The sequence below is a fragment of the Platalea leucorodia genome (assembly GCF_965183815.1).
Source record: "Platalea leucorodia genome assembly, chromosome: 7".
NCBI classification, from domain to species: Eukaryota; Metazoa; Chordata; class Aves; order Pelecaniformes; family Threskiornithidae; genus Platalea; species Platalea leucorodia.
The window spans coordinates 44182064-44207465 of NC_138829.1; the positions used below are offsets into that span (position 1 = coordinate 44182064).

General features: G+C 40.1%; 1 protein-coding gene across 2 annotated transcripts in view; it reads left to right on the forward strand.

Moving 5' to 3' along the window:
- Positions 1–11005: 11005 nt before the first annotated feature.
- The window catches only part of LOC309592927 (transmembrane protein 263-like), a gene marked incomplete at its 3' end in the record, with an annotated part of 200296 nt that continues 185899 nt past the window's right edge, over positions 11006–25402 (forward strand). Inside the window, exon 1 of one of the 2 annotated variants that reach the window (XM_082316922.1) lies at positions 11006–11079. Coding sequence is in view for 1 of the 2 variants with exons in the window: in XM_082316921.1 (XP_082173047.1) it covers positions 11562–11567 (6 nt within the window). Of the gene's footprint in view, positions 11080–11463; positions 11568–25402 lie in introns of those variants that run through there. The other variant, XM_082316921.1, reaches the window with a different exon arrangement.

Genomic DNA, 25402 nt, shown 5'->3' on the forward strand with positions numbered 1-25402 from the left:
TGACTATCTGAAAAATGCTTTTACACAGGTATTTTCCAGGTTTTTCTTTGCTTTTGAAACCTGATGGGCTTACAGCATGTACAGGCGATATGCATGTTATTACGTTCATCCTGGAGACTCTCAAGAGTTAGACATGTAGGAGTTTGGCTTATGGCACTGATGGGATTTGACATTAATGCAACTCGGATCTTTGAATTGCTGCTAACTCGGACATCTCTAAACTGTGGTTTTTCAACTACATATTGTTGGTGAGCCATTCAAAAGCATTTTCCATGCTGGGGCCATGTCATGCAAGCAGCCCTATAGCCTGTGATGGTAGAGAAAATAGTCTTCAGCTGCATTCTGGAGTCATACTGGATTCAACCTGCACATCTACTGCTACCCAATTTCATAATAGGTTGGTGGGATTCTTGGAGAGGCATCACTCTCTCTAGTGTGTTACCTGTGTCTAGAGTTCCTCTGCTTTGCCTCTGTGATGTTTATGAACAGCAGCTGATTTCTAGGCTCTTTTTTTATCAGTGGAATAGATGCAGTAGGGGGAAAAAATAATTGAAAAGGCAAATCCTGAGAATCTTAGTGCTGGCTGATATCAAAGTCAGGCATTTTAGATCCCAACATTCTGAAGGGGGAAAAGAAAGAGAAAGAAAGAAAGAGAGGGAAAGAAAAAAAAAAAGTATTTCAGTTGGTCACTGTCTTTCACCTGGAGACTGAAAAGGGGCTGAAATGTTTCTATAAAGGTACATGGCTGTCTCCATCAGCTGAAGAACTGGATACCTCGTTAACAGTCAAATTAAAGTAGGGAAGGGAGGAAGAGAAAAAGAAGGTGACAGTGCTTTGGGAAGGCTGCCTGCTAGAAGTGGGATTACCATGGCATCTTTTGCAGTTCTGCTGTGCAAAGTTAGTACTTTCCCTGGATGCCGTGGAGAACTGAGACTTTACACCTTAAGCATTTTGCTTCTTAAATAGTTCATATATTTTTCAGCAGTTACTAGAATCCATGTAACTTGCCCATGCTTTTATCTCCAGGCAATGCTAATATCCTGACTTCATGGTAGCTCTACAGCAGGCAAGCCCAGCTCACCTTTTTTCCTTCCAGAGCTATAATTACCCAGGCACAGCCCATTAGTGGAGAATAACGTGAAGGAGATGGAAGTTCCCTTTCTTGGCAGTAATGATCCTACCACATTTCACTAGGATTAGAAAAAGGAATAATTGTACATGCTAATCCCCATATGCATGAATAAAAGCATAAGTGCATGCATAAATGCAGAAGCACAGTTTTGCATATGGGCACTGTCTCTTGCAAGCACATAAGCATACAAACATTAACAAATATTTGCTCTGCAAGGGATTTTTAAGAGTGTATAAGATCTGTAACAGGAATTTAAGTCTGTGCAAAATACTTCTGTGTGTTTGTGTGGTGGGGATAAGGTAGGAATCTCCTTCCTCCACTCCCCCTAATCCACTGCTGAGAGTTGGGTCTGGGATGGAACTGGATTTCTGTCAAAATGGTGGTTATGTATTATATCATCAGCTCTGAGGCATTGTGGTCACCCACTTTGTGTGCAACTTCAATTAAATATTCATAAATATAAGAAGGCACATCCTTTGAGTGATGTACTGACAGGCATTTTTTTTATATGTGTGCCCCTGTCATTCCTGTTCATGCAGCATCCCCAGTGCATGGTTTAATTCATGGTGAATTATTCCCTCTTTCATGCAGCTTTTGCTCAAAGTCATTACCTGGGAGCCTCTGTTCTTACTAAAGTGAGACCTGTACCTAGAGAATGAAAGAAGGTCCTCTAGCGTTCATTTATCAATCAAAGACTGGAGCTGGCTCCAAACTTAATCTATAAAAATGGAGTCAGTCATCTATGGCAGCTAGCAATATCTGTGTTGACCATAAACTGCAAAAGCTACATGTGGATTGCATATTACATCAAATAAGGGAATGCATATCCCTGTTCCTTGTTTAGTATTAGTCATTCTGGGATGATAAATACTTTGTCGGAAGTGTTCAACACCCTCTGGGAATAGACACCATTCCTGGTGCTGACATCTGCCTTAGCCCGACACAATAGGCAGCTTGAACACAGACCTGATTCTGTGGAAGCTGTCTGGGTTTTTTTTTTTTTTAGAAAATTTTTGCCTAGCGATTGGAATTTTCCATCAATATTAATGTGTATTGTCAGCTGCTCTCAGTGGAAACCTGTTTTGAGCAGAAGCTGTTGAATGTAGGTAGTATTTAAAGCTACACAAAGTGTGCCTGTGTGAGAAGTGACGCGTCTCTGCCAGGTACTGTATCAACACAGTGACGTTGACGTTTCTCTTTTCACTGTAGATTGCCGGGTAGCCAGTCTCTGCCTGTCTCACTAGGCAGTTCAACAACACCGTCACTATTCCAGAGGGGTGTATTGGAACATGAATATGGGTCTAATCCAGAGCAGTGGATGCTTTGCGGATCAGTGGTCAGGTTGGAAAGAAGACCTGGGAGAGGCAGTAAGAGGGCACTATGTCAGGACAGGGGCACGTGGCTAAAGCTGCAGTGGACAAGCAGATCTGGAATTAGTTTACAGCCCCAAGTATACCTGTAAAGCTTAGAAGAGTTCACAAAGCGCCCGGCAGAGAAACAAGCCACTGCTGTTAATCTCTTCTCTCCAGGAGCACTAATTTTTACACAACTAATTTGTTGATCAAAGAGTAATGGGATCAGTGCACTGGAACCTACGTGTCATTAGGAGAAATACTTACGCAGTTCGTTCTTGTTGTGCAGTCTGAAAAACAATACAAGTCAAGATGTCGTACTGTGGGATGGCCCCACCAAGCCTAATGCCTTTTTCCTAATGACCTGTGAGAAGAATCCACTGGGAGCACTGCTAACACCAAATGAATCTCCTCTTTTGGTAGCAGGTACTTTAGGACACCAGTCCACTTTTGCAACACAATTTGCATAGAGAGGGCAGCCATGATGAACTCCTGGAGTGAATGTCAAGAACAGTATTTGTAGAGCAGGCCAAAACATGAAGGAGAAAATCACCTTTCCACATATTTACCACCATAGTATATGGCCAGGAGATAAACAGGGTGAAGGTCGTCTTTAGGAGGTGTCCAAAGATTCCTGATAGACGCATGCAGGGTGGTATGAGTGATCTAAAATACTGCATACTTCATGTCTTACCTATGTTTAACCTGCCACTGGCTGGATTAAGGGACCTTGCTCTCCTCCTTTGTTGTGTCCACTATCTCTGTTCTAACAACTGGAAAAGAGAGTATTTTTGCCTCCTCTTTTCTTCTTCTCTGTCTCATGGAACAGATTACTCACCTTTTCCCATCTGCAGCTGTGGGACAATTTAATTTAGAGGGATATACAAATGTGCATGTGTGTGCAGTGGTGGCAAGATGGGAGAAAGAAGAGTGTTTCACAGGAAGAATAGGGGAAGGGAAAATTCCACCTACTCCTAAAGCACCTCAGAAACTCGGTAGGTTAACCAGGCCAATATTTAATTAAGCCTTAACACTGTAAGGTACAATTTATGCTGGAATAAAAGTCTATCTCAGTTCAGTGCCACTAACACTCTTTCTGGACCACAGATCCTGAGCTTGGAGGCTGCTAGTGACTTCTCATCCCTGTTATAATCAATGTTGAGAAGAAACTTTACTGTAGGGAGGGGAGACCACAAAATGGATGATAAATTCATTAGAGGATTTTGGCCAGAAGCACTGGTTAAAGGAAACACCATAACTTCACAAGCATTATCATGTCAATGTCTCCTTCCTGTAAAAGAATTTACTGCCTGTGTAGGTAGAAAAAAAATACTTAAAATGAAAAGGTCAAAAATACCCTGAAAAGAGAGACGCCCCCATATGAATTCTGTTGTTCATGATAGGGATGAAATATTATCTACAGCCTTGTTCTGGCATCCTGAGAACAAATCGCTGGTGATTCCAAATGTCAGCAGAACCTACTAGCAGAGCTTTGCTGTCTGTACAGTTCAGAGTCTTTGGCATGAGTTCAAAGTAAAAATGAATCTGAAAATTTCTGAAGTCTGGAAAGCCCATATGTGAACCCGGTTATGTATCCTGGCATTTTGGCAGAGACAGTTTTCTACTGCAAGGATCTGAAGCCAACATAAAAAAAAAATAAATTGCCTTCGTGCTCTATAACTAAAGGCATATGAAATACAGCAGCTTTGTTTAAGTGGACCCAAAAGTTCAAACCCACTTATTTTCACTTTTTTCCTCATTAAAATTATCAAAACCTCCTTTCATTGCCAAATACACAGCTTTTTATGAAATGCAGCTTCCAGTTGCTTTTAAGGCTGGTGAATCTTTGTAGATTATTCAATTAATCTCATCTGAGTTTTAATTTTGGAACCATATAAGCATAGATGCTCTCACAGTTTATTTGGTATAAAGTGCTTCCAAATCTTGTCAGTTTATTTTTCCCAGTGATGCAAAGCTAACCATATATTATATGAACAAACTGACTACTTTTATTAAATTTTAAAATTAAACTAAAATAATATCTTCTTCATTCTCAAAGAAGGCAAATTCTAATAAAAAAATGCAAAAATATGAACTTTGGTGAAAATACAATTCTTGACCAGTTTGAGAATTAAACTCATGGGGTATCTAATATATTGCTATCAAACAGAAACAAAATACTAGCCCTGTGGAAATTAGTGGGGAATTTTGTATGACTTCAGTGAATGAAAGTATTTTATTCCCCAAATGCTCCTATAACTATTATCTAATGAACAGGAGGTGCAACTATTATAGTTATGTTTCTATAATGGCTATTCTTACTTTATCATTTATGCTATCCTTCCGGGTGGTAGCATTTTCTACCAAGTGCATACTGTGTTTGCAGGGATGTGCGTGATATAAGATGCATGGCAGGTGAAAAATCAGGCTCTAAGCATCCTTGGTTGCCAATAATATGCTCTTTCTTATACAACCCATTTTGTAAAAATCTCTCTAGAAGACGCAATCATCTGTTGGTGGAAGTGCCTTGGCCATATAATCTAAGCATCATGAAATACTGCCTGCCATAGTGTAACAGAAAATCATTCATTCTTGGTGCTCTGAGAACAAGCAGACCATGGTCATAGTTCAGTGTCTCCTCATATCATCTTTGATATATTTATTTTCTTGTCATGGAACAGTTTGTGAAAGGCTCTGTCACAGGCATTAAACAGCTAGCCTCGTTTAACAACGCTTTTTCGAAGAACTATAAAGAAACACAACGAAGAACCAAAAATAATGACATGATAAGCCAAGCTGATATGTGGAGTTCAGGATTTTACACAATTGAGCAAAAAACATTTGCATTCAGAGAAGTGGGCAGACTGATTACAGTACAGCTCTAGAAGGTAATAGGTAAGTGCTGTATCCCTAGGCAGAAGGATCTTTAATAAAGAGATTTGAAATGGATTTTATATAAGAACTTTCCCAATAAAAGGGGGAAAAAAAAACCAGACTAAAGCCGAAGTACCATTTGTAATCCAAAGCAGCAATATGTACTGAATTCTTTCCATATATCTACTTGATAGCTAGACGATTTCAGCTCAGTAAGAGGACTGATATATTTTTCTTTCTATTACTGCCATTTTTCAGTATTGTATAAATCACATCTTTATAGTATTGCTTAGGGCTCCCCTGTAAGAATAATATTTTTATATTTAACATGCCCAAGCCTGTTAGTAATGTAACACCACTCAATGAGGGGGGAAAAGGGGAATTAAAAACATCATGAAAGCAAAGGTCAATCACAAGTAGTTTTACACCTTATTTTTAACACTTATGATAAAAAAGGAGGATGTAGTATTACAGTCATCAATAGTAAAAATTACTTACAAGGGACAAATCTGTCAATGTCTTTGTTATTTTGCTCTCCCATCAACAGGGAAGCTCACAGTGACCTGAAGCTGAGATGCAGAATAGGAGAATTAGGTCTGTCAAGCTCTGAAGGCTTGCCAGCAGCACAGTCTACTACGCTGTTCTGCAAATAACTTTCTTGGTACTTCACAGTGGAGCTGCCACATCGTCTCTTCATGCATGTGTGAGGTGTAACCATGAGCAAAAAAACTTGGAGGAAAAAATGAACCCTAGACCAAAAATGACAGATCTCTTGAGCTGTGCAATATCCATGAAGAGAATAGCTTTGAGAGTGAGAATAATTTATTCTGAACAGTTGTTATCTGTAAGGTGGAAAGAAGTTTACTATTTTAATGAACATCTCTAAGTGTCTGGTCTTCATATTTTGCCTTTCAGCTCAGATGGTGAAAATAGCTAGTTAAATCTGTGTTCCCCCTGCAAACTTTTCATTCTGTTCTCAGTAAGGCTTAAGACATGCAGATATACCAGGGACATCGTTTGGGCTGTATAGTCTCCATCCTCCCTATTATTACCAAATGATGCAGCGTCAGTGTTCAGGCATGAGTATGTTTTAATGCACAACATGACCCTTACCCTTATTATGAAGTATTTTATTAAACAGATCTGTTCTATAGCATAGATATTGAAAAGACATTGGTAGGAAAAATATTTCCTTATTTTTAGATTTCAAATGCTCTCAAATCTTGCTGTTGCTTGCATTAATTTGTGCGGCAGTACTGATGTATGTATCCATTTTTAATAGTCTACGGTCACCAAATCTGCTTTAAACATGAGGAGTGTAATGGATTATTTAGAAACGTCAAAATCTCTTCCTTTCCATCTGCAAGAGCCAGAAGTCATATGCCCGAAGGCAGGCAATAATATATCAAATCCAGCTATAACTAATTTCAGAAACTATTAATAAATCTCCTATTGCTACCATCCCCTAAACAGGCATTCGAGAATATGCTGGTCGCTTGGCTACACTTGATTCTATTCCCCTTCTTGATAACTCTCGTCTTTCCTGATAAAGAGACTTCCCTCTGCCCAGGGGAACCATGGCTTACCTTTATTTCATGCAACACCGAGCCATTCTTTTGCTTTTCAACATACCCGTACACTGAACGCTAAAATGCCATGTGAAACACTGAAGTCCTCCCAGAGGAAAAACCCCTATCGCATGCGAACTTCTGACATTCCAAATTTTTCAGCTTGAGTGCCACAGGCTCCTCTCAGGAGAGGGCAGGTAGAGACCTGTGAACCTCTGAACGCTCCTTTCTACAGCTACGAATCGTGGCTTCCAATGACACGGCCGAATCTCAAGATTGTCTACGCTTTTCTTGTTATACAATTAGGATTTATTGATGTTTTAAAAGGAACAGGGACAAGCATTTAAAAGGAGTCAGTTCCTGAATTAGGCTGTTACTAGTCCAGGACAAAGGAGACAAAGTGATGCTCCTTGCTCTGCCACAGATGTTTTCTGTGGCATCTGATACCTCATTCAGATTCCAATGTATGGTGGTGTTTTGGCAACTGACTGCTGTAGGTATGTAGCTTCCCTTGGTTTAGTCACCTTTATGCCTTCAGAAATCTGAACTTCATTCTCAGAGAAAGTTTTATGAATTCTCTGCTGGAGTTGGAGTGTTCTTCAATATCCAGCTACCCAATGCAGCAAGTACCTCCATACCTTCCAGTGATGTTGTAAGGGTGAAGTTGGGAAAGAGAGAATCAAGTGCCACTGTACTGACAGCTATATAAGCCTATAAAATATACAAATTCAGGGTACTTATCTCCATACAAAAGTCCTTCACCAAGACGAAGCATGAGGAAAGGCTACTGCTTACATTTTTGCAAAGTTGTGGCTAATTTGTTTGCTGCGTGTTCTCGGGATGCTTGACAGGGCCAGTGGCCAATTTATTTTCTCAAGGTAAGGGAGAATTTTTTTGATCTGGAACAGAGAGGTCTGGAGGAGTTGTAAATGCTACAGTCATTACTAATCAGCAGCTTCATTGTCTAGAAATAATTTCCTTTCTACCAGGACCCTTTAGCACATGAGCCAACTACTGCCACCATATCGTGACTACCTATTACAATGAATTATTACTGTTTATTGTTTTCCCGTCCTATATCACTTGGCATTTCTTTTATGCTGCATTATCCTTCTTAACAGCAGGCAAGGTGAAGACTGTTCGAATGTCACACAGGCCAAGTAGGTGACATAGGAAACTAGGGCTGAAAAGAGCACGGAGGTAAACAGGGGTAACAAGACAGGGCAATTTTGCTCTCTGATGCCAGTCACCTGCACTCAGGTGGCTAGTATGGAAAGGTGAAATAGAACCTCACAGCAGTCCAATTTGGTATCGATTATCTCCGTTTTAATGCTTCAGTCTGCCTGAATGCTTTACAATGATCATTAATTATCTCAATATGTTAAAATACATCTAAGGGAAAGCTCTATCATTGTAGGGGTGAGATTTGGAATCTCAGTTATAGATCAGACTCTTATCTCTGAACCAGTGTCTGGTCATCAACATAGGCAAAAAGTGCTGAAGTCTCATCTCCTAAAGTTAGCACACATGACAGGGAGATGCCATTATGCTATGCTGTACCAGAGGAGTGTGCTTTCTAGCCTACACAGCAAAAATTATGCCCTAATATCACACTCACACACACTCACCCCTACACAAAGAATGGTAACTTTTATGAAAATGTATTTCTTTTTCTTGTAAAAAGTAGTTTAGGAATGTACTGTGACCAAATCTGAAGGTCAAAATATTTTTTCACTGGTTTCAATACCTTGAAGGAAATTAGAAGTGAACCGTGCTTTAGTCATGTAAGATGTTTGAGATCCTCAGCCTTTTCACTGAAAATTCTGGGTAGGTAAATCTAGAGTGGTCTGTGCTTCAGGAAGGCTGGGAAGGGAATTTCTGCATTATAAAGACATCACTTTTGATTTACAAACAGTGGAGTTTAACTATGGAAACATCTACACTAGCCTTTTTGCTTCGATACAGACACACTTCTGAGGTGAATCTCACCAGAGCAGGCTTGGAGTGCGTTAACTGGATTAAATCCTTTTGGATGAAACCAAATTGGAAAAACTTATTCCAGGTGCACAGTTGTTAGTCATTAATGGGCATTCAGTCTAAAGTATTAGAGCTTGTTCAAAGCAATCACCCCCTGAAATATATATAATAAGGACCTAGCGTCCTCAGCATGAAGTGTTTCACTGAACAAAATCATAGCCTATGAGCTGCAATATCTGTTAGTGTGTACGTAGCCTGCGTTGTTTAATTTTTTGTTAGGAAATATTTTTGGTAGCTGCTGAAATAGTTTCAGGAATAAAGGACATTCTGTGCCTAGCATAAAGTAAAAAACTTATTATTCCCCATTCTTCCCCCCCTGCCCTGATTTGTCTGTCATCCAGAATATTCTGATTTTTCAGCTGGAACATTCTTTGAATGTTCTATGGACATCACAAACATGACAACCTAATGTTAACTTGTTTAAAAGATTGCACATATTTTATTTTAGGGGCTTAGGAACTTCCTGAGAAATCATGTTATGTTCATCTGAAATTTTGAATTTTAAATGTAGAAAGCTGCATTATTTTGAACTTCACTAGAATGACTCATTTTACCTTGATGAGGGAAAAGATAGTTTACTCTTTAACCCTTTATAATTTAGGCAATATTCTTTTATTGGGAATTGGGCTATAATTTACATGTTAAACTCAACACAAACATGATATGAACTACTTTCTACTCACCATCTGACTAGAACATAAATATGGACTTCTATTATGCAATTAAAAATCTAATACAATCTAATTCTACTAATACTACTGACAAGATTATTTGATATAAATTTTGTTATATAGTGTGTTGAGGAGAGGATTTATATTTTGGTTATGTTATTACAGTTAGTATTATATATATATAATAGATAGGGTAATATCTCACATACACATAGTAGGTGTGCTTATATATGAACACACATATATATGTGCATGTCTGTAGAAATTAATGTGGTCCATGAAACCTTCCCTGAATTCACTGGCTTCCACTACTGGTCTTCTGAGAAGATTCACATGCTTGAAGTGAAGTATGTGTATATGTGAAGAACAAACTGTAAATTCTGCTATGAGAATTTGTGCCAGGAAGGGGTTGCAGGATATGTCCTCTGAGAAGTGATCCAGAGAATTATTTAACGCATGGCTGTGTTGTGAAAAGCAAAGGAAAGGGGTCTCTGTAATTGTCAGTCCGTGTGGGGCAAGGGAATTACTTTGGTGCCTTTCAAGAGTTTCCTATTTAACTGAAAAATGAATACTAGTCTTAGGGTACCACTCTACCTCTGCTCTCCAAGGAGGTTCTGCAGATTAGAAAAGACAATATGAAACAAAAAAAATTAACTGCTTTTCTTCCACTGTGGACCGAGAGAAAGCATTTCTAGCCTTTAAGCTAGCACATTTTTCCTTTTGTGGTTGCTGACTAAATAGGGTCTGCTGAAGAATGATTTAGAAGACTTACATGGCTGCCAAGGGCAAATTCTTTAGAGAAAAAACTGCAAAGTTTCTCAGTCAAGGGGTGAAAAAAGGGAACAAAAGCAATCTTTCTTCTTTTGGATTCAACCACTTGTCAAGTTGTAGTTATGTTGTCTACATAATGTACTAACTTAATATTCACCTGTGGAATAATACTAAACCAGAGAAAATTGAACTCTCATCACCATCATTTGCTTAACGTAATTTTATCTCTCAATTCCAGGAATCATTACCGCAAACCACCCTTCTTTTTGTTTTGCTTTGTCTGGGTTTCCTCATTGCATTAAACCACGTGCTGGCAGCTAACACCTTTCTATCCATGTGTGTGATTGTGTCCGATGATACTTTTAAAGCAATACATGAGAAAGATGACTTTACGTGCCGAAGACCATTTCCAGAGACTTTCCTCTTCACCATCGAACAGTACACGCTCCTGTGAAGCAGCAACAGTGGGCAAAACCCCACCTGCAAGCTGGATCCATGCTACGGTGGCCAAGGGCAACGTGAGCGAGCCCCAATCTCTCCTGGTAACTCCGCACTTGACTAGGAGCGGTTGACGACGGCAAGCACAGCACGAAGCTCCATGTCTTGGCCAAACACCACCTCCTTGTTTGACTACGGCCGGGTCAGTTCACCTCCCGTTGCTGCATCCCCATCAGGTATGCTATGGAAATTTGAGGCGGTGAATGTGTTGCAATTCATTTCAACATCAAATGTCGGGAAGCGTTTCTCACTACGGCGTGGCTGGCAGGGTTTCTCAGCGAAGGCTGCCCGGAGGCCTGGAGCTTCGTTGGAGCTTCTCGGCTCTGACTCTCCCGGAGCGTTACGAGAGCCCCGCGCAGGCCGCCGCCCCCGGCAGGACGGGGCCTCGGCGCCAGGATCTCCCGCCGAGGGAGAGACCGGCCGCCCCCCGCGGCAGCGCCCCCCGACAAGATGGCGGCCCCTGACCCCCGCGCTTCCTCTTCCGGCCGGGGTTGCCATGGCGCTGCCCCCCTCGGCCCACCCTCCCGCCTCCCGCCGGTGTGTGTTTACATCGGGCAGGAGGAGCCGGAGCCCCAGCGCCGGGGGAGACGGGGACGAAGCCGACGGTGACGGCCGCCCGCCCTCCATCCCCGCCGGGCGGTGCTCCGGGAGACGCGGCATGAAGGTGATGCTGGCGGCTGTCACCGGGGCGAGGCGGGGGTTCCCGCCGGCGGGGGTCGGCTGGGCCGCGGCGGCTCCCGGTGGCTGGGGAGGGGGGCGAGGGGTGGGGGCCGGGCCCGAGACGGTAACCAGCGGCGGGAGGTGGTGGCCGCTCGCTCTCTTAACGAAGTACAACTTCCAGAAGCTTCTAACTTCGTGGGGGATGTGGTGCCGCTTCTTGGAAACGTCTCCCGAGAATGGTTTCCCCCCGTCTCTCCGGTGAAAGCCGGATCGTTTCCCGCGGCGCCGCGACGGGAAGCGGGCAGCGCGGCAGCCGGGGGAGGCTGCCCGCACCGGGCTTCGGTCCCTGCGGGTAAATCGTCCTGCTTTCCCCGGGCTCCCTCCCTCACGCTCGTCATCTCGCAGGCGGTTGTACCCCGCCGGCAGCCGCGGGGTTTGGTGCTGTGGGTCCGCCACCGGCGCTCACCTGCGCTGCTGCTCTCGCAGGCCCTTCGAGAGCGCGGAGGAGGTGCCCGCCTTTCCCCTTAGTTCGCTGTGGAGAACTGTTAGGGTAGAAGTGGGCTCAGCCGAGCCGGCTGGCGGCTTCGGCACCGTGGGAGAGGTGGACAACGAGGCTGGCTGGGCTATGAAAGTAGTAATATACTGGTTCTCAGCTGGGAGGTGGTCTCTTCAGTTGCGTTGGTGTGGAGTCAGCAGTGCTGTGGTATTGGGGTTTTTCCCCATTATGTTCTGTCCTATCTGTTTAATTTGCAGGTGTATGACTTTTAAAAGGGTTCCCTCTCATTAATCAGTCTGAAACACGAGGCACACCAGGCATTCCCTGTCTCCTGAACTTGTCTAGCAGTAAAAAGATGTTTTGACCAGCTAGATTGTAAGCTCTTTGAGGCAGAAATTACACGTAGCTATGGTCCGTACCTATCCCAATGGAGAAATTTGGCTCAGGCCTTTCTCCAAGCCGCTGAGTCAAGTAAGCATGTGTTAGAAGTTCCCCAGCTTGTGCAGGTTTTGGGTTCTTGGCAGCGCTCCTGTGTTGGTCACTCAGGTTAACCATCGTCTCTCTGCACAAGAGGCTCTCAAATATCCGTGTCTGTGCAGCTAACAGAAGAAAGAAAAGGGGCAGTTTACAAGTACATGAAATAAATATATACAAAAAGAAAGTTTCCTTCTGTGTGGTGATATTTATTTGTTTTGCTTTTGTTCAAAACCTGATAGTAAAGAGTAATTTTTTTTCTTTCTGTATGAATGCTTGTTAGTTCAAATAGTGTGGGATAACAAAAAAATATATATGAGGCAGTTACTGGTAAACAGTGCTATGGCCCTGGGTGAGTTGTTGACTTACACGCAAAACAAAAACCTCAGAGTGCTGGCTGAACAGTACATCCAGCTTGAGGCCAAAAATCAGAACATTTCCTTCAGCTTCTGTTCTATTGCATGCAGAGTAAACCACTGATTATTCTTGCTAAGCCCATTACTTCTGCTGAATTCCTCTTTTGCCCCACTAGACTGGGGTAAGCTTGTGGCTTTTAGGTGATCTCACTCAAAATACAGCAAGATGTGAGTAGAGTCCTGTTCTGATTGTAAGGAAAACGTGTGTGTTTGTGGGGAGAATCTTTATATTTTTAACCAATCATTTATCAGTTATAAGCACTGTATAGGGCTTTTCAGTATAGAAGAGTTCACAGTTTTCTCTCTGAGTGGGTAATTTCTTTCAGTGTGTATTTCTTTCCATATGTACCACTTTTTGCTGTAGCAGTTGCCTCAGTTTCTTCTGTGTAAGATCATTGCAGATGCACGATTTAAAGTCTTAAGCTGGGGGGTGGGATAATTACATTTTTAATTAACAAGTGGAATGCATCAAAGTGTGCGCGTGCGGTTTTTTACCCCTTAAAAAGAGGAGGAGAGGAGAAGCGGGGTGGGGGGGTGTCTTTGCAGTGTGGTAATTGGATCTGAATCCCTTTTATAGACCTGCTCACAAATAGCTCAGTGTGCCTGTAAAAAAAAAAAAAATAATCAAAGTTTAAGTTGTTGATCGTTGCAGGGAATACATCACAACCAAGCTTTTTGAAAAGTCATCTTGCCTATTTCTCCCCTAATTGTTGTTATGTCTTGGGAAATACATTTGAGTTTGTGTATTTTTAGTGGTACTTGTTTTGAGCCTTTCTCATTGATGCTGGTTAGCAGATTGCCGAGAAAGCAGGGCTGTCAAAGTAAAACAAGTTAATGCTAGTGTGTGTAAAGATGGCCTACCTACTTACAGGAGGGAAGAAGCAGGGGAAGAGAAATAGGTGGTAACATCAGGGGAGTTCTGCTGTGGAAGTGATGGTTTCAGGATCCATCACTTATGTCTGATTGTTGCTGAGGAAACCGAAGCTTGATGTGTTTTATTTTTAAATAAATCGAATAACGTAAGTATCCTATTAAAAAGGTAGAGTGAAATAAAGTAGTGTGGCAAAGTCATACTCTAAAGCTTGAGGTATCGAAGCTGGATTGGATTCAAGATGGTCTCTATGTGTACCTTGCTTCTGTTCCCATCTCTTTCAAGCAATGGCAGTGCTGAAAGATGGTATCTCTGGGCCCTTTCAGGCTATGCAAAATATAAAACTGGTTTAAGCCCCTGTTTCCTGCACTACAGAACAGGAATGAGAGGCAATCCGCTTGAAAGTGGACCGTTCCTATATGTAGGAATATTTAAGTGATATGTGATGAATACACCAAGAGTGTTTGCTTTCCTTCAAGGGCAGATCATCTTGATGGCAAGGAAGTACACCTTTTCAGGCTGCATTAGGAGCCTGGGTAACAGGTCTGTCAGGTGGGGAGAGCAGTTTCATTCATTAGGGAATTGGAGATTTGTGAGCAGATGACCCCACCCGTCCATCACGCTGTCAGCCACCGGTTACTGTCCCACAATACAGTACGTTTCCAGTATTCTTCTGTTGTGGCTAAGCACTGGATTTCCCAGGTCTTAGGCAGCCCTGGAGAATGTGCTTGTGTCCTTGCTAACAGAACCTCTTCATGCCATATCTTCAACTGGTGAATGAATTGGGGCATTAGGATAGTCCCTGGTGGCTACCTAGTTGCTGCTGTAGTAACTGTGCCTAACGCTGCTCCTGTCACTGCTCTAACTTAAATCCAAAGTCAGAGGAATGAAAGGCATTGGGAGTGTCAGGTCATATTGAAGTTTTTCTTTGGAAAAGCAAGCTCAAGATGTGATTTCAGTTAAGTAGCTGCTCCACTTTTTATTGAATTGAAGTGATTCTCCAAAGTAGAATGAGAGCTCATGGTGCTTTGGCATGTGCTCACATTTAAGTTACGTATTTTGGGATAAGACAGGTGTCATAAATATGACATTTTCCTTTGAGAAACTTAGAGCTATATTTAAGAGAACGAATGTGAACTTACTGCTTATAGTTGCTCTGTTTTTCTGACTGCCTGTGGTACTTGATGTTGGCAGATGAATCATAGAGATCAGATAAAGGCAAGGTATTTTGAAGATGAAGCATCAAAAGTTATGGAAAGCCTACGTAAATATTTCTCTTCCTTGTATTTACAGACAGCTCTGTTCCTGAAGGATGTAATGGATTGTCCTGTCAAAACTTGATGTATATGTAACTATTTTTTACGTGCCTCTGATCCTATTTAGCAGGGCTCTTGACAGTTGAAATGAAAACTACTTGGGAAAGGAACAGCTTATAAGAAGTAGAAGAGACAAAAGGTATTACTTTTTATGGAGTATATAGTAATGTTTTTTTTTCCTGGCATGTAGTCCTAAATTTGTCCTATAGGAAGTAGGAGGAGAGTGAACATAAGTGATAGAGTAAAAGGGAACATGAACTGTATGTTCAGTAGATAATTCTGACTTAAATATTTGGCTATGATTGGTCACACCCAGTTTTTTTATCAGTGAACTACCTTACAAACTTTCTGGTGTTTTTCTTTCCCTAGTGTTTCGGTTGAATTTCAGAGAGATGGGAAGAGGTTACATGCCTTCAAAGTTCTGGGCAAGGTACATGCTTACGTTGGTGAGGGCAGTAGTAGAGCTCTTAAGCAGTTTCTTCAAAAGAAATGTTGTTGCTGGTTGAACTTACTGGAAGTCACAAAAGTGGCTTGTGCTTGTGTTAGCAAATCTTACAATCTTAACGCTTCTGCCGAGCTGCCCAAGGTCTAGTGCAATTCTTGTGCTTCCTTTCAATCTAAAAATAATTTTGGAGAGTCTGTGCACCTTGCAGATCCTCAAAAGTAAAAGGCAGCCGTTACCAAAAGCTATTGCTGCCAGAATTAATTTTTACTTTTAAGTTGTGGTGCTTGTGTTCATAATGATCAAGTGTCCTCTCTATCCAGTGGCTGTTTAGTTGCTGAGTGAAGTAACTCTGGTTGGAATTTTGTGTGCAGCAAGTTGTGATCTTACTTACACTTCTTGCAGTTAGTTTGGAAGAAAATGAGATCTCTATGAAGCCTGAAATAAAAAGGGGCATTATTGCTGGCAGTGCTTCTGGCTGTCAAGTTTAAGGCATGTGGGCTAGGTGTGAAATTGGAGAGCTTGATAATACCAGAAGATGTAGTATTTGTTCTCTAGAGTAAGTAAATATTTTATCTGAAATGTTGTGCCTTTAAAACACTATAACAATAAATGCATAGAGCAACAAGGAACACTGAGCTACAAGAGCTCTGATCAGAGTTCAGAACTCATTTGTAAGGAAGGAAATAGACTTAACTACCTAGCCATCAACAAAATCAATTTAAAATGTGTGATAAATACATCATATTACAATCTCCCAGCTAATTCAGAAATGTTTGATGTTTTGCAGAAAATGCATTTTGAAATTCATAATGAAATAAGGAAACAGAAATGAGTTCTGGATTGCATAAAATATTTTCTTTTTAACCTCAGTTTCTAGCATTTAAAATTACTTTTGGTGCTTTTGGAACAACTTTTTAACTTCAAATGGATTTGCAGCATTATTTTTTTTTGTCTAATTTTAAAAAATGAAATTAAGACTTTGCAAGATGACCTGTGTTTCGAACTGTTCCAGTGATGCCTCTTTTGACTCTTTTGGGGGGGCAGTGCTCATATTTTTCAAGCTGGGTACATGCTTCTGTACTTTGAATTCAGTTTTTTTTGTAGAATTTACTATGTTCTAGCTGTAAGAGCCATTGAAAAAATTAGTTAAATTTCAACTCATTAAAGCTAAAACAGTAGTTTTGCACTCTTAAGGAAATAAATGCATTGGAAGTCAGGTAATTCAAGTTGGTCATATGAAACCACTGTTATAGTATACTGCTGTAATGCATCCTTCCTTGAGTGTTGGTTTGTTTTGTTTTTTGGTTTTTTTTTGCTTTGTTTTTTGAAATTGTGACCCTGCTGAGGATAATGGAAAGGGTACTATTTTTTTTAAGTCTCTAGCATGGTTAAGAGAATCTTAATGACCTCTATCATATAGGCCTATGTTATTAAGCAAAGGAGTTCTCATTTTTGTTTCAGACAAATTTCTCATGCTGTCTGCAGCTTTCTAGAGTGGTATTTCCATATCTTGTTAGGAAAATGGAAAATATTCTTTCTGCATTGTGCATTATCTTGTTTCTTTAATCTGAGTAAATTGGCATTAATCATTAAGTCCACCTGTCAAGGACCAGGCTGGAGAAAATACATTTATATTATTTTTGCTAATTGTAGTTATGCAGAAAGTGCAATAAAACTGCAGGTCATTAAGTCTTATTATTGCTTCCTTTTGGTTCACCAGCTCAACTGAGTGAATTTTTTTTTCCCTGAAGTCTTTGTTGACACCAGTGAATGACTGACAGGAGGTAGGAAGGCTTCTTCCCACTGAAATTACAGTGCATGGTCAGTTATCAATGAGTTAATTGATACTTTTGAGATATTGTTATTGGTAATTATTTAAGTGCTTTCAGATTGGTTTGCTGTGATGCAGGGTCATGCTTTTGTCCTGCATCATTCTGTGTCTTACTCCTGTCTGTTTCAGACTCTGGTAGGTGTTTCTGTAATGACTGTTTTTTCTATGTATTAGCCTGCCCCCAACTTCAATGACTGGTAACGTTTGAGTTATGCTGTGCAATGACACTTTGCTTTCACGTAGCTTCTTTTTTCCAAACAAATGCAATTCAGCACAGTCAGTTTTTGAATATAAACAGTGTTCTGGACAAGGCATACCCTTCCTAGTGGAGGTAGTAGTTTAAACTAGCATTGACAGCAAATTATGCACCATCTTTCAGGGTAACTCTTCAGCCTTTACGCTGCTGCACGGTATCCTTTTGATAATTACAGTGGTTAACTTGCTCAGAGTGAGGAGTGTGCTCTTTGGGTCAGATCAGTACATGATCAAATGAAGTGTGGTTTGTTTTTTTTTGAAAAACACTCTTACTTTCTGTGCTAACATTGATTGAGTAGGTAAAATTCAGATGGAAAATAAATGGTCGATCAAGACAAAATTCAATACAATAATTAGTTCAAAATCCAGAACGGTCTGAACTACCACTGAGCAGACTGTATTGGCTTTTTGCTGTATAAGTGGTGTAATCTGCCCCATATAAACTGTGAATGTAAAAAGTGTAAACCAGATTGTTTTCTGTCTTGCTGAATGGAGAATAGATTGTGGTGTCATTAGTGCTGTTGAAAAGTTTTATTTATGCCAAGTAAACCCTAATTAGGATTACACACAGTACAAAGTTGTTTTATTGCTGTAGAAATAGGATTTGACTCTTCTGCTGAGCACAATAGAACTCAATCTTGATTTGGAATTTGCAACATTAAAACTTGCTTTTCTTGCCTCTCTCCTCCAGTCCTGTTGTCAAGACAAAATTAAGTGTTGTTAAAATCGTAGCCTCCCTAATGTGTTTGTCCAAATGTAGTGAAGATCAAGTAATCTAAGCAACTTTTCTGGTTCTTTCTTACAGTGTACTTTGAACAAAGTGCTATAATTTTACGCTACTGTCATCCTCAGCATTTCTATTTCTGTACTTTCCTTTAGTGTTCTAGGGGATTTATAACTGCAACTCACATTCCCCTTGGGCTGAAACCTGGCACAGAAGCTCTCATTATGAGCGAACCTTGTTTTGCAAAATTAAAAGCAAAGCATCCATCAAGAGGCTTTCTCAGACCTACAGGAAAGTGAAAAAAAAAAAATGTTTGTGGTTGCAGGTCAATTTTTTTTTTCCTTCAGCAGGAAAAATCCAGCTGACTTTGGAAACCCCTAAGGTGTGAGATCAATAGTGATGGCAGATTCAGTGGAACATTCCTATTACATTTAGAAATTTTTAAATGAGAGTCTTAATTCCCCAATATGCTGAAAATTCATTGCTGAAGTAGAAGCTGCAGCTGCAACAGACACCCGCCTAACAGGTACGGTGATAGTTCTAAACTTGTTTCCACCGTCTGAGGGTGGTTATCTGAGCAGTAGTTTATAAGGAGATGGTTGGGTAGTTCTGTGCTGCAGCTGAAGTTAAGTATCCGTAGACCCTCAGCTGCCTGGAAAAGAGAGTTGTCATGTTGAACTACCTACCTAGTGACTGCTTGTTTAAATTTCTTTTTTTTTTTTTTTTTTTTAACCAAACCTATCCCTTGTTTTCTGTAGGAATTGAGGCTTTATGTAATTGTGTAGAGGCAGAAAGGACATTCTGAGCCACAAGCCACTTTCAACCATGGAAGATGGAATAATTTAATTTGATTAAACATGAAATATCAAAGATAAGTTCTGAGGAACTTCATAACAGTGATTGGATAGAGTAGAGATCCTAAATTAACGCTGTCATTAATGATGTCATTGTAGGAAAGCCTGATGAAGGTCAGCTTCATTATTACTGGATCTGACAAGCCCTTTGGCATCTGCACACATTCAGCCCAGTCATAATACATATCATTTCTCACCCGTTTGGAGGAAGGAACCTGGGATGAGAAGAGCTGGGGGTTTTGTGGTTTTAGGAAGGGGCAAAGTATGCAAATGTGCAGGAAACCATGTGGTTTTTTGTCTTGTGGGCATGCAATAAGCATTCTTTAAACATAGTGCAAAAATAGTCAATGCCTTCACTAAGATACTTTTAAAAACGTCATTGTAGTTTCCCAAAGCACTTAACAAACTGTCCTATACTTGGGGATTACTTATTTCTTCCCACAGACCCACTGAGCCTTGTAATTCTTTAGGGGTGCATCTATCCTTTGTAGTTATCAGTTGAGATGTATTTGATGCTATATAAAAAAGGTGTTGGACCTGTGCTGGGAAAGCTTATGAGAGAAATCACAGCTGTGGAGGGGTGAAGCCTGTGCTGCCATTAGACTTCCTCTGCTAAATTGCTTTATTGGAATTGTGCCCACATAGAATACCAGCTCTGAAAGTCAGTGTTAGGCAGGACAGGAGACATGTAATTTACGTTGGCAGTTGAAGATTTGCATAGAATGAAGTAGGTTTGACCTTGTGGGCTCTTAAGGAGAGGCTTTACGAGGAACGAGGCAGTTTTGAACAGTGAAAGAAGTGAGATTCTAGGCTCAAGTCCAGAATGGAAATAAATGTGAAGATGAATGTCAGAAAGGAAAAACTGGAGTAAAGTGTTCAGGAGCAAGAATGGAAATATGAAGATCTAGGTCAGGAAATAAATAGTGTTTTCACTTGAAAATGCGCAGGGAAAGTAGTAGCTAAAGCTGCAGATTTTAGAATCATTTTCAAAGGGTAGTCTTAGAACTGAGACACTGAACTGCTGCTGAAGTCATGAGTGTGGGCTTTACGTTCATTCTTCCAGCTTCTGTTCTGCAAGAGGGAACAAAATTCAGTATAATGGAGAAGAGTATTCATGTTGTAGGTTTTCTTTTGGTTTTGCTTATGTAGTTTGTGTGTTGGTGGGTTTTGTTTTGTGGGGTTTTTTTTGGTTTTTTTGGGGTTTTTTTGTGTGTTTTAGAATACTGTCTTTCTAAGGGTTGAGCAGGAATGGCAAGAAGGGACAGAATTGTAAGATATGTGCTTCTCCTTGGTTGGGAACAGCAGTAAAGTGTCTTTCTATTAGTAATCACGAACTGAAGGAAACTTGAAGTTATTTGCCCCAAACTCATTCAATTTCAATAATAAAGATGATTTATTTTTTTATCTTTGATTTTTCCACCCCACCCATCAGCCTTTGTTTTGGGGTTTTATTTTTTGCTATTCATTAGCCTAACCTGGCTCAGTGAACAGTCAGTTGACAGACTCTACTTCAGTTTAAGATTATATACCATAATTAATGTAATGCTAAGTACAAAAGTAGAATCTGAAAGGCCTGAAAGCAATGATGGTGGAGGGTAGGGGGTTTTTTTGTTGTTTCAAGATGGTCTGTGGGGACTTTTTAGAAAGCTTAGCCATTTCCAGTGTTGACTTACCTGTTTGGTTGTTTGCAATGACAGTCTCATGTCGCTGTTGACTTATGTGCAAAATGGGCCGATAATGGTTGCCTGGTGTTGGGATTGCTCCTGCGCTATGTGGGTTTTTTTGAGTACTTAATACTCTGCTGAGACTGAGGTAGTATAGGCTGTTTTTTGATTGACCATGCTGAAATCATTTGTTAATACAAATGTGGTGGTAAATGCAGCTCTTAGTTTCAGTGTCGTAAACATAACTCAGTACCTTGTGGAAAATACTGACCCTCACTGCATAGGAACCTTCTTTCTGTCATGCATGGATTTATCACAGGACTTGTAAAATACAGTCTTTAAATATACTGAAAATACGAGCATGTCACTGAAGTTCTGGTCAGAAATTCTCAAAAGTGTTGTATCCCATGGAAAAGCATGAGGTGTAGTGTGAAATGCTTGTAGGTGATGTGTTACACTTGTTTAGTTCAGTACTGGAAGTCCTCTCCACCCATAAATATGAAACACAGCATAAGACAGCAAACAAACACTAATTTACCAGGTCACAGCAGCCCATAATATTTGAGTTAAACTGCACTGTAAGGTCAGTAGTCATACGGTGTGCTCAGAACACAGGATAGTATGTTCCTTGAGCAGTTTCTGTGAGAATCCCTCTAGGTTTTTTCTCTTGATCTTTATCATTTGCTGTGTTTATACAAAGCTTTTCAGCTTCCTTGTAGTTCATTGAAACTGTTGGGAGGGACAGAGTGAGCTACCTTGGAACTGGCACATCCATAACTTCAGTTTGGAAAGGTGGGTATTGCCTCTGCTTGAGGTGACTTGTTGCTGGTCAGCTTAGATCTTGTTTCAAAATGAGACGTATAAAAATTGCCACTAAATCTTAATAGTGCTCATAGTCAGAAACTCATCAATTGCTGAAAGTAATTGTACGATGTGCTTGCTTGTGAGAGCAGGGACTGTCTCTGGAGAGCCAAGAGGTTTTTCTTAGTTATAGGTTATGGTGTGGAGCCTAGGAACATAACTATTCCTGTAACAATACCTGTTTAAATCTGTGCTTCACCAATGGCTCTAGTGAGAAATGGAACCACATTCTCAATTAAAAAGGTTGTATAAACCCTAAATAACTGAAAGAATATTGTACTCCTAATAACCTACTGATGTTTCTTAACTGTTGATACATCTTCCTGCATCCTAGATGCTCCTAGAGGGAGCATTAAAGGAAAAGCAACATCTGCGTGCGTTACTTCTGCCATGGCTGCAGCTCAAGAGGATTATTACAGAATTGCTGGACACTGCATGGCTGCTTATCTGCAAGCCCTTAACTTTCCACAGTTGTGTGCATCCCGTTCCCCTATTTGTCTGTCAAGGATCCTTAAGAATGAAAAAACAAATGTAACTGGTGCCTCATTCTTGAAATAATAGTGTGTAAAAAAAAAAAAAAAAAAGTCGAAACCAACAACTTTAACTATAACTTAGTTATAAAACTTCTTAGAAGACAATTTCCTGGAATTTTCAATTGCTGTAGATTACTGTGCTGCTAGAACTGCAGATATCTTAGGTATTGATCACCAAGTTTGCAGTAGACCTGGTGAATTGAACTCAGTAGATATAACTAAAAAAGCAATGGACATGCTAACCTAAGATACAAAGCCATTCTAAAGAGACTTTGTAATCTTATTAATAACAGCTGCATCTGTCAGTGTCTGAGCCTTAAGTATTACTTCTAGATATGGATATGAGAACCTAGGATCTCATCTACTGTTAACTGGTTTACATTTTAATTAGTGAAATTCAGTCCCAACGCTGTGCACACTTACTGGTCTCAGTGACTGAACTGATACACTGAAGTCTGATAAACAGATGTTCATGAGACTACTTCTCCTAGAGGCTCCATATATTAAAGGTGATTATATATAGTGATAAGATATCAATGAGATAAGAACTTGGGTTATTCTATAGAAAACATTTCTAACTTCGTTTTAGGAACTTGGAAATCTCAAGATTTCAAGGTTTCTTGCAAAACAGTTCTTGGAAAAGTTAACTTTGTGGTTACTTGACATGCCATGTTTCAGTCTAGACTGTGTTTTCAATTTTTAACAATGAATTTTGAAATAAAAAAATTCGTAGATCAGTTTTTTTCAGTGGTTTTCGGGGAAGATTCTCAAAAAAATACAGGAAATGCATACAAAATACAGTTCAAAATATGCTGTATTGTGGTTAATTGCTTTTGAGTAGTGAATAAAAAATTTTCAAAAATTCTGGCCATTTCTGTTAGATATTAAGAGTGTTCTGTAAAAGTAGTAATCTTGGATTGTGCATTTTTCTTCTGTGGGATTCCCGTAGGAAGTGTTAAAGTTTTGAATTGGAGGGAAGTAGGTGATGGCAAACAGCATCTCAGCCATGGACTTCGTAGTGGTCTGTAGTGGACTCTCTTTTCCTCACAGCTGGATTTGTTAATACTAGCTTAGGGCTAAGGTTGACCTTCAGCTAAGGTAAACCTTTATTTGAGGGTAAGTATTGTCTAATACTAATGTATTGTTATTAGACAACTTGTCTATTGTCTATACTAATGTAGCCTTGTCTTCTTCCTCTCTCTGGAGCATTATTGGGTAGGAAAGAAATGTATATAAATATATTGCCTGTGGTTGATGTAGAAACTTATTCAAGTACATACTCTATATTCAATTTGTTGCTGCTATCCAGAGTTGTTTACACATTCATAAAATCTGCATCACGTTATTTAGGTGAAGTGAGGAGATGGTTAGACCTCAGTGTTGATAACTGACTCCTGGGTTTGATTTTTAATTGGACTAAGTCAGGCAATTTACTACTTTCTCATCTGTACCCTGTGGTAAAAATATTTTTTTCTCCTTTCCATGGTAGCTACTACAAGACATGACTTAATGTTTGAACTGTTCATTGACTAAAGCTGGGCAGTATTGATACCAGGTGTTTTTAAATGAGGAGAAATAAGTAAATAGCTTAGGTAAAGCTTGCATAGTAATGGGTGGCAGAAATCAAGGCTGTGACGGTGGCACTAACACAATAGACTTGTACACTTCACCTGCGTGGTCTGTTTTTCCCTGCTATCAGACTCTTGAAGTACTTTTTGTTTTCCTGTCCATTTTGTTGAAAAAATGGGGAATGGATGAAAATGTAAGCCACTTGTGCGAAGGAAGAAATTTTAAAAGTGTGTTAGTCTTTATAATGTACAAAATGAGGAAACAGAAAGTATGCAGTGCTGTTGGGGGTAACCTTGCAGTTGCAGGGTTTGGAAAGCATGAAAATAAATACTGCAGCTTTAATGTTACGAGCCCTTTTTCTTCCTGAGTTCAAATAATAAAATCTTGCAAGCTGTTGATGTACCAGTGTTTAAGCTGGCTTCTGTAACCTTCCAGCTGCATATGTTAATACGCATTTTCAGTGTATTACATAGTTCAGATTACAAACCCATTCATGTTTTCAAAGTGTACAGAAGCCTCGTTTCCTAATGACTGCTAAGTTTCTGGTTTCGCTCTTGACTGTACTAGCATTCCAAAAGAAGAAAATTGGTTACGTTTTTAAGGAGCTCTGTAGCTATGTCTAGCATTTACTCTGCCGTTACTTTTTTTTAATAAAAAAGGGGAGGGGAGCAGACTGTTTTTTTTTTTTTCTTAATAGTTTGAAACCAAAAAAGCAACTACACTTTTATAGCTCCACAAGTCATGAAAATATTGTGAGTTCAGCTGCCTTAAATACAAGTGAATGCTCTCTAAGTCTACAAATCTGGTAACTCTGCTAACGTCCTTCCATCAGCAATGTTGCAGGTGCTTTCCAAGATCCTGAAGGCTGGAAAGTGGAAATGCAAAACTTTGGAGGGCAATCTGGTAGTTTTTCAGGAGTGGTTAGTTTAGCATGCAGGCACAAATGCAGGTGTAGGGGCATGTAGGGGAAAACTACATGATCAGTGGACCTGGAAGGGTTAGAAGATTGTAAACAAGTTTGCTTTATCTTCCTTTGAAAAATGAGGTGTGGACCGTTTGTATAACCCATATTGACCTCCTCCTGTATTGAACAGGCCACAGACATTTCAGAATGTAGTCTTGGTAAGACAAATCAAAGATTGGGTGATTTTCCTGAAAATTCCAAATGATGGCAAATCTGCTGCCACCCTCAGTAAATGGGGATTTGAACTTATTATTGCATTGTGTGTTTTAGAAGCAGTAATTTAGAAATTGTGCTTCATTGTTCAGTTCCTGGCTTTTAGTCTACTCAGACCCTTGTAACTTTGCTTGCTAGCTTGAAGAGTCCTTTTTTTTTTTTGTCTTTTTTTTCTTCCTCCCTTCCTGTAAGTAATTTGACTGCAAACAAATCTCCCAGCAGCTTTCTTCTTCATCAGCTAAAGTGAGCTCCTTGTGTCGTTACTGTCTGGCATATTATCTAATCCTGTAATTATTTCTGTGGTTCCTTTCTGAACTTTCTCCAATTTACCTCCTCTTGCTGTTCTGTTCTGC